The sequence below is a fragment of the Oratosquilla oratoria genome, unplaced genomic scaffold (genome assembly GCF_046742065.1).
Source record: "Oratosquilla oratoria isolate Oo_2021 unplaced genomic scaffold, ASM4674206v1 SCAFFOLD202, whole genome shotgun sequence".
NCBI classification, from domain to species: Eukaryota; Metazoa; Arthropoda; class Malacostraca; order Stomatopoda; family Squillidae; genus Oratosquilla; species Oratosquilla oratoria.
In genome coordinates, this window is record NW_027467554.1 from 135,082 (window position 1) to 145,000 (window position 9,919).

Consider the following 9,919-nt stretch of genomic DNA (forward strand, 5'->3'; position numbering starts at 1 on the left):
TGGGAACGGACTAAACGAAGTGACCAGTGACATGGGTAAGAAAGAGCGTACAACACTAGGATATCAGGAGGAAAATATACAACACAAGCGGCAAGAACAATGGAACAGTGAAAGAAGACCAAAACTATATTTCCCTACAGCCAACGCAGAACTAAACCTGGAAAAGGAAATCAACAGGACCTTAAGATTATTCAAAAGGCATCCCCAATTTGAGGAGTTGTTTAAGGAAGGGAAGAATAGGCCACACATTTAACAAGCCATGGGTTTGAAAATATAAAGATGGTGGCTCCAGATTCAACCGAAAATCTTACAAAATTTGTCATTTTCAATTTTCCTCTTGATGTATATCATAATGATTATTTGGACAATGAGAAATTTGTAAGGGTTAAACGTAGAATCATTAAAGTTGAAGGGGAATTGGTGGAGAAATCGCAGCTTATCGCACTCATGAAAGGACAGGTGACGCAAAATATTTATAAAGTGTTTAGGGGACAAGAAAATTGATATTTACAAAGAGGAACATGTAATATGCTACAAATGCAGCAGCAAATGGGGACGTATGGCATGGAAATGCAATGAAAGCTTTAAGTGTGGGTATTGTGGTGAAAGACACGCGTCCAAAGAATGCACTGACAAAATTAACGAATTTTTTTTATGCCCAATGCCTTTTAATGTTCTCATGGATCAAATTGCAAGTTACAACTTTTCCTACGGAGCTGAAATGATCATTTATGCTGATGAAATCCTTATACAATGCAAAACTAACGAGTCGATGAGTAATGCTTTAAGTGACCTACAACATGTGTGTAAAATATTGGGATTAGTTATAAATGAAAATAAAACTAGATATCAAACATGAATGACAAACGATGAAGAGTTCTGGTTAAATGAAGTAAAATTAGAAAAAAGTGAATTGAACACTTATAAATATCTTGGTATGTATACATCATTTAGTAATACCAAAAGCCAAATATCACGTGTTAAAAACATATGTATATGTCTAGACTCAAACCTATAAGCTTGACTTCAATCGTAGGAAAAATGATGGAAACTATCATCAGAGATGCTATCGAACATCATTTAAAAAGTAACTGTTTGATAAATGATAGCCAGCCAGCATGGATTCAGACGGAAACTTTCTTGCCTGACTAACTTACTCGAATTCTACTACACAGTCATCTCGAATTATGACAAAAGAAACAATATAGATTAAATATGTCTAGAATTTGCAAAAACTTTTGATACCGTTCCCCACGTAAGGCTACTTACTAAATTAGCTTCACACGGAGTAAGTGGTAGCCTATTAGGTTGGACTAGAAATAGGTTAAATGATCGAAAACAGAGAGTTGTTTTAAATGGTAAAACTTCTAGATGGAAAAATGTTACGAATGGAGTTGCTCAGGGTTCCGTTCTTGGGCCACTTCTATTCATAGTATATATAAGTGGTATAGACTACGGACTAAAACCTATTGTCTCCAAATTTGCTGATGATACGAAACTGTGCGGAATGGCAAATGATCACTTAAATCAATCAAATATTCAAGAAGATTTAGATCAATTACAACAATGGTCTGAAAAGTGGCTCATGAAATTTAACACAAGCAAATGCAAGGTTATGCACATAGGTAAAAATAACAGTAAGTACGATTACAGGTTATTTGGAAATTCGTTAACAAAAGTGGATAGTGGAAAGGATCTCGGCGTAATTATCAGTAACGATCTCAAATCATCTAAACAGTGTATTTCAGCCTCTGAGAAAGAAAATAAGATTCTAGGACTAATTGCGCGATCTTTTGACTTCAAAAGTCCATCACTCATTAACAAGCTATATAAATCGTTAGTTCGTCCACATTTGGAATATGCTGTTTCCGTATGGTCACCGAATCTTATTAAAGATATTGACAGATTGGAAAAAGTACAACGGTGAGCCACAAAACTGATTCCAAATATCAAAACTAAATCATACGAAAATCGACTAAAACGTATGAATCTTTTATTCCCTAAAAAAGTGTAGACTCAGAGGTGACTTGATACAGGTGTTTAAGATTCTAAAGGGAATCGACAACCTCAAAAGTGACCAAATTTTCACACTGAATGAGAATCCGACAAATAATAATGGTCTCAAACTGTCAGAAAATAGATTTCATTTGGAAGTGAGTAGAAACAACTTGACCAACCGTGTACAATGTAGTTCAGTTCGAAGTTTACATAAACTTCTAAACAAGATGCTGTAATTTATTCTATATCATTTGTTTGCTATTATTTGTCTGTTTATTATTATTTGCTTGATTTTCATTTATCATTAGTTATCTGTCAAGCCTTGTCTCGGCCCAAACTACTATTGCCACCAGACTCTCCACACTGGCGGAATCCCAACACACCTTCGTCTCCTCCATCTCCATGCTTGCCGAGAGAATGGAATCAATTGCAACTCGTCTCGACAAACTCTGTAAGTTACAACCCAGCACTAGCCAGTCTTCCTCGAATCGTCCATCTACCTCCACACTCCGGTCTCCTATCAGCAAACGCGACAATCTTAACTAACATTCACCTAGACCTCTTTACATGGAACATCAATGGTATCACCAACCACAAAAAATACACACAATTGAAGGCTTATTTACAGATACATCACCCTTGTGTCATTTTTCTCCAGGAGGCGTTTCCAAACCGGCCCAACACTGCACCACAGGCACCCTCCCTTCCCGGATATATCCCCTATATTCATACGATAGGAAACGGTCTTCTAACATACATACACAATACACTGATACACCGTCCTCTGCGCTCCTCTACAGACCCTGACGTAACATTCCAAATCTTCGAGATAGAAATTGGGGGCGGAATCCTACAGCTCTGCAATATCTACTCTGCTCCCGCACGCCTTCGTCCAACCACTCTTCCACCACCTACGATGAAAGGCATAATATACGCAGGGGGTTTCAATGCTCGACATCCTGCATTGGGAGATCGTCCTGGCACCACTAACCTCCCTGGTGTTCACCTGCTATCCTTCATCCGACAACATCATCTGACCCCCTGGGACACAGGTGGCGCCACACACTCATGGTACCTAGACACCCGACTTCAGGACGCACAGAAAGAAGCGGAGCGCGATGGACTCATGTTCGAAGCTAACCCATCTCCTGAACTACTTCATCGTTACCAGCAATCCAGAGACTATTTAACAACCCTCCTAGAATGTGTAAGTACTGACTCCTGGAAGAGATTCACGGACAGAATTAATCACCAAACTAGTATAACCTCCATGTGGCACCTTATTCGCAGAGTAATTAAGAAGACTCCTGCTACTGCCCGTCATCATTCCCCCACCGTATTTGCCGAACAGCTCATCGACACGTGGTCAAACCAGTCCAACCCTGCCAAACTACCTGCCCCAGTCCAAGATGCCCTCTCCTCCGGTGCTTTTGCTCGTGGACTCCGCCTATTACATGCTTTGCTGCAAGAGGATGATGAAGAAACTATACCGATCACTGAAGATGAACTACGACGTGCTCTCTTGAGAGGTAAAGCCACGTCCCCTGGGGATGATGGCATTACCTACAATGTGCTATGTTTACTGCACCGCGTACCCGGTAACCCCCTCCTTCGCCTCTACAACATGTACAATATGTACAATAATCCCCATACCCAAGCCCGGCACAGCAAATTTCAGGCCCATCTCCCTTACATCCTGCTTCTGCAAAGTAATGGAAAGGATCTTGCTCACCCGACTGATGTACCAACTACAAGATCGCCTTTCTCCACGTCTCTTCGGCTTTCTACCCCAACGCAGCACCCATCACTGCCTCGTCGACTTATATTCTCGCCTCTCGCGTGACAGTGTTTTGGCATTTGTAGATCTAAAAAGTGCATTTGGTATAGCTAACCGAGACATTATTTTAGATCAATTAATTGACTTTGGAATTAAGGGTAAATTGTTACGATGGATTAAGGGCTACCTCAGTAACCGAACCTCCCGCGTTTTCTTCAGCGGTGCCTACTGTACAGCTCCTCACGGGATTTTCATCTCGGCACTCCTCAAGGAGGGGTACTAAGTCCATTTATCTTCAATATACTAATGCATCGTCTCCTCAGTCTTTGCCCACTATTCCTGAGGTCACAATTACATGCTATGCAGATGATCTATGTATTCACTCTACTTCCCCAGCACACCTACAACTCTTTCTTACTTCTCTCTCCCAGGCTTCTGCTAACTGTGGTCTTGTTGCTTTCCCACAGAAGAGCAGAATTTTCTCCTACCGCCCTCCTGCCACGCTGCCAGAGTTCATGATTGGAGACTGCATCATCCCACTAAGCTCCCAGTACTGCTACCTTGGTGTACCAGTACGAATCTCGGAAACTCTTCCTGCCCGGCGTCAATCCCATCCCGTAATTCGTGAACTGCTAGATCGTCTCCAACGTCGGCTCCGGCCTCTCCAGTGGCTCACCAACAACTCCTCCGGTATCTCCATCCCCGTGGCCAGAACTGTCTATATTACTTTTATACGCTCTGTTGTTGATTACCTCTCCCCTGCCTTAATTCAAGTTCCTCGATCTGCTTTAGAGCCATTGGAGATTTTTCAGAACAAAGCAATGAGAACAATTCTTGGTTGCCCAATGACTACCAGAATTGTCAACATGCAACGGGAATTACGGCTTCCCTCCCTAGTTGAGAGGATTTATTCTAACGTCAGCTGCCTCACAGTTAAGTGTATACACTTCCCCCACCTCTCACCTTCACAGCGCTGGTCAGAGCTTCTCTCAGCCCCGCTCCGCCCGTCCCCCACCTCATGCCCCCCGGTCGCCGTCTCATAAGGTCTATCTCCTCCTTCATTCGCAGCCTAGATTTACAAGTACCAGTAGCTGACGTACCCCCAGGCCCTCCCCCGTGGGCGCTACCATCGCCTGTGGTTAGCTTCACTCCTACAGCAAAATGTGACCCACCTCCTCTACAACTACAGCTGGCTTTGGAACATGTTACCCAAGTAACATCCTCCATCACTGCTACGCATCGCCTCTACACTGACGGATCGCTACAATCAGATGGTGCAGCTGGAGGAGCAGTCTTCTCACCTGACCTACCGCCGCCTCCTGAGGGCTGGGTCGGCCGTCGACTCCGAGACCACTCCAGCTCCACGTTGTGCGAGCTATACGCCATTTTAGATGCTATCAGTTTGTCAAAAAGGAGTTAATGGTGTCATTATATGTGACTCTAAGCCTGCACTGCAATCCCTCTCCGCTATTCATCCCACTCACCATTCTGTTGTACAATAAATCCTTTCCTTTCTATCTCTACTGACTATCCGTAATTTCTGCATTAGAATTGTTTGGATTCCATCTCATGTAGGTTTACACCATAACACCAAAGTAGACCGCCTAGCAAAGGAAGCCTGCCGACTCCCCCGTCGTGGTGATGGACGACCTCTCTCCCTGCCATGTTACCTTAACAGGGCCCGCTCCGCTGCACTTCTACCGGAGCATCGTCGACGGGACACCGAGAGACCCTTCAGTGACACCATCAACCACTACGAATCCGTATGCCGCCACAAATACACGTACCGCCGCAGGGGACTTATGGTTCGTCGCCACAATGTTGTCTCAGCCCGACTGCGGCTAGGCTACCGTCCACCGTGGCAGGTCTCCGGGGTGGAGGTGCGAACCTGTATTCACAGAATGTCTCCTATGCCACGCTCCACTAGCCAACACCATCGAGCACTACTGCATAGCGTGCTCACTGTAAGACATCTAATACCCCAGGGACTACCATTAGATGCCATCTGTCGTCATCTCCTATCACAAAATAAATTAGATGAAATACTTGTCCGTTACCCCCGCTTTGGTGGATTTTCATAATACCTGATGCCCTGCGTGACATCTCAAGCTTACTTCCCTTTTGAATCAATGTACAATACCCAGTGTCCTATCTTATGTTACCTGCAACTCATGTATTGTATGTAAGTGTGTATATAAAAGTGTATGTGCACGTGTGTAAGCATGTGCATCCCAGTTGCCTTCCTATATTCATTATGAAAACCTCCCCCCACTGTATGACGCTATTGCGTAATAAATTAAATAAAATAAAAAATCTATCCAATCGTAGCAAAATAAATCGTTTCTGGTACCAAGTTTGTTACGGAAAGATTGATACCCAATCACGCACTACATTTGGTCATCGAGTAGGCACTGCTCTCAGCCAATCAGGATGATGAGCCCCCACCCCCTCCTACCCGCATCCTTTGGTAGGTTAGCTCCTGTCGTTCATTCGAATTAGTGACTTTTGTAATATGTGTGTTAGTGTGTTTGTGTGTCTGTGATCAAAATTGGTGGACCGGACTATCTAGGTCTTCGTGAACGAGTCAATGAAATAGTGACAATCTGATATAGAAAAGCTTTTGTGTGTTCTCTACACCCTCAAGACCACCGTGAAAGGATTTTCCATCCTAAATCGAGAATCTTAGATGAGACTAGGGTGAGTGTGACACTACAATGCAAACGCTAGAATGACACAGGGTGACGGGGACACACTTGCCCAAGGGTGAGGAGCTTTGAAGTCTTTATAAAGGCTTAGAACTCTAGTTACTTTTGTCAGGATTTATCTGTTAAATTCGATTTTTATTACAGCAGGTTTAGTTAATCTCGTGGTTAAATAACGCATATTCTACGCCTGTTACTTTCAGTGTTCTTTAATTGCATTGATTAACCACACGTGATCCAGCATTTGCAATGTTGGGAGTGCAAAACCCCGGTCACACATAGACGACTTAGGTGTTCGTTTGAGTAGAAACGACTTCGTTGACTTTTTTTTTAGAATCTCCAAATGTCATATTACTTTTGTGTCATATGTTGAGAAGCTACATGACAAACTAAGAGGCGTTAAACCTAGAATACGAATATTAGACACCACGTTGTTGAATTGTCTCTAGCGAAGTCTAGAATACCGCAAGCGAAGTCGTCCTGCAGCTTTTCAAAATCAAAACATTTGACGAGAATGATGATAGTATGATAAGAGCTTTAGGTAATTCAAAAAAACACCTAGTTTCCATTACGAAACAAATTCTACTTATAGACTATAGATTTCCGTTGCACTTCGTATAGCCTACACCCTATATTCGTATTATCCATATTGATATCGTAGCATATAGAAATACTATATATCTCGAATAGATTTTGAATTCTGTTTCATGCGTTAGACACAGAAAATGTAATTGAGTAAACTTGTAGGCCCGTGTTTCTCAGCTAGGGCTCCGCAGATACTAAAGGCTCCACAGGGCTGGAAATTTGAACATATTAGGACCCTGTCACGCATACACGACTCGAGTTCGTTTGAGTGGAAACGACTTAGGTTAAAATCTTTTATTTTTCGAATCTCCAAATATCAAATCAACTTTGGGTCATATACGTGGAAACTGAATGACGAACTGTGAGAAGTTAAACCTAGACGAATGTTAGACACATTGTGAACTGTAGGCTTAGGGAAGTCGAGAACACTGTAGGCGAAGTCATCTTCCAGCTTTTCAAAATCAAAACATTTGATTAGAATCGTGATAGTGTGAATGGAGCTTAATTGCAGTTAATCCTGTCATGGCTCAGTTGTTTATATGATTCATGATTACACAATGTGTCTTAATGAAGATGTGAAAATATTTTTCTAGTTTTTTATGGCTGGTTGAGTCTCTCAGAATGTAGCGATGATTTGAATGATATATTACTATGTTATTATCACGAAATGTTTAGCAAAAGTGATTATATCCTACATAATCCCGTATCAAAGGGTCCCCTGAATATCTAAGATAATGTAAGGTCTTCATAAAGCTTGACATCGCTCACAGGCCAAGCACACTCGTTGGGTGAGTTGTCGATTTGTTTTTTATCCAAGGCTGAAATTACTTGCGCATCAGGTGTGATGCATGTCTTATTTTCGCTTTCGACCCTCATTTGCATTTTGATGTATCCTAGGGGGTTGAGGTTGTAATGTGCTTGTGATAAATGTATTTTTCGGTGGCGTAGTGTATGATTTGTGGCTGCATGACAGAGGAAGCGTGTATTTTGGTCGTTTGTTTGTGATGTAGTGATGTGAAAGTGGGTTAACCGCAAGCATTTGGTAAATTAATGCAAAATACAGACTTGCAAATGAAATACTATATGTAATACATAATAAGAACACAAGAATGAAGGAGACTGCAAGAGACCATAAGGCCTACACTAGGCAGCTCCGTATCCATCACCACCTGTCATCCCCATCCATAAAGTTGTCTAATCGTTTCTTAAAACAACTGACAGTTTCAGCGCTTACTACATGGTTACTAAGTTTATTCCATTCGTCGACCACCCTATTAGTGAACCAATTCTTGCCTATTTCCTTTTTAAATCTAAATTTGTCCAGTTTATAACCATTACTGCGAGTCCTGCCTTGTTGTTTTAATATGATGACCTTGTTTGCATCACCCTTGTTAAAGCCTTTGATCCACTTGAACACTTCTATTAGATCACCCCGCACTCTGCGTCTTTCCAGAGAGTGGAAGTTAAGATGCCTAAGCCTCTCTTCGTAAGGTAAATTTCTGAGTCCATGATATATGCATAATGTGTAATGTATATAATATATAACAAAATAATATATATTACATATAAATGAATGTTGGAATTAGCAAACGCGCGCATTAGATCTATGATGTTACGTAGAATCTATGGGCAGATGGTCGTGAGTTCGATTCTCGGGACCCACTGCGGGCTTCCCGCGTTGGTTCCTGACAGACCTGGCCAGGCGTGGAGGCGACCAAAACATCGCTCTAAAGGGAAAAAAAAAAAAAAAAAAAAATCGGTCTGCTTCCCGCAACCTACAGGTCTTCGCCCTCCTATGGGTTTCTCACTTCCCACTACGGAAATCAAAGACACCACACAGGTAGTAATAAACATGGTTGACCAAGGCTGCAGACTCTTTTGGTCCTTAAGTATGCCATATGTCATCATCATTATAATTATTTTACTATTATGCATTATTTTTCTTACCTTCATTTGTCTATTCATCTATTTATTTGTCTATTCACCAACTGGTTTATTTACATATTCCTTTGTCTATCAGTAACTTTATTTGTTCATTATACTTTCATCTATTCAATGATCTATTTATTATTATCTACTTTTCATTGTTTTTTCACGCCCAAATTTTCGTGCCTGTAAAATTCGTCACTTTATTCAACTTGTTTTGCCGTACTCTCTGGGTACAACAATGCTTAGTTTCGTCTTTCTATCTTTGGTGTTCATTATTCGTTGTGTTAACGTGTGAGCAACAGGCACTAGGCTAGCTGCAAATTTCTCCAATTTCTTTCTCTTTTATCTTATCATAATTTTCTATTGTTATTCATATCTATTCATATTATTCATATCATTCATATTCATATTATTACATATATCATTATCATCATCATAATTATTATTGTCATCATTATAATTATTATTGTCATCATTCTTATGATCGTTATTATGATCGTTATTATTATCGTTATCGTTATTATCGTTACCGTTATTATCGTTATTATTATCGTCATCGTTGTCAATATTATTATCATAACTATTATCGTTATTACTATTAATATATTAATATTAATACTATTGACATTATTAGTATTGTTATTACTACCACTACTATAATAATTATTACTGTTATTATTACTATTATCATTGTTATTATCATTGGTATCATTATTGTAATTATTATTATTATTATTATTTTTATTATTATTATTATCATTATTTTCTTTAATGACTAATACATTTATCATCATAATTATTAATATTGTTATCATTATCATTACTATTGTTATCATCATTATCATTACTATTGTTATCATCATCATCATTACTATTATTATTACTCTAATTAATTATTATTACTATTATTATTTTTACTACTCTCGAA

At 40.3% G+C, this 9,919-nt stretch overlaps 1 protein-coding gene across 1 annotated transcript in view; it reads right to left on the reverse strand.

Annotated features, from left to right (window-relative positions):
• Positions 1-9,830: 9,830 nt before the first annotated feature.
• Positions 9,831-9,919, reverse strand: part of LOC143022844 (uncharacterized) — an 8,957-nt gene continuing 8,868 nt past the window's right edge. Inside the window, exon 4 of the mRNA XM_076181224.1 lies at positions 9,831-9,919. This exon is cut by the window's right edge and continues 573 nt beyond it. Within this exon, the coding sequence (XP_076037339.1) occupies positions 9,877-9,919 (43 nt within the window). The 3' untranslated portion in view covers positions 9,831-9,876.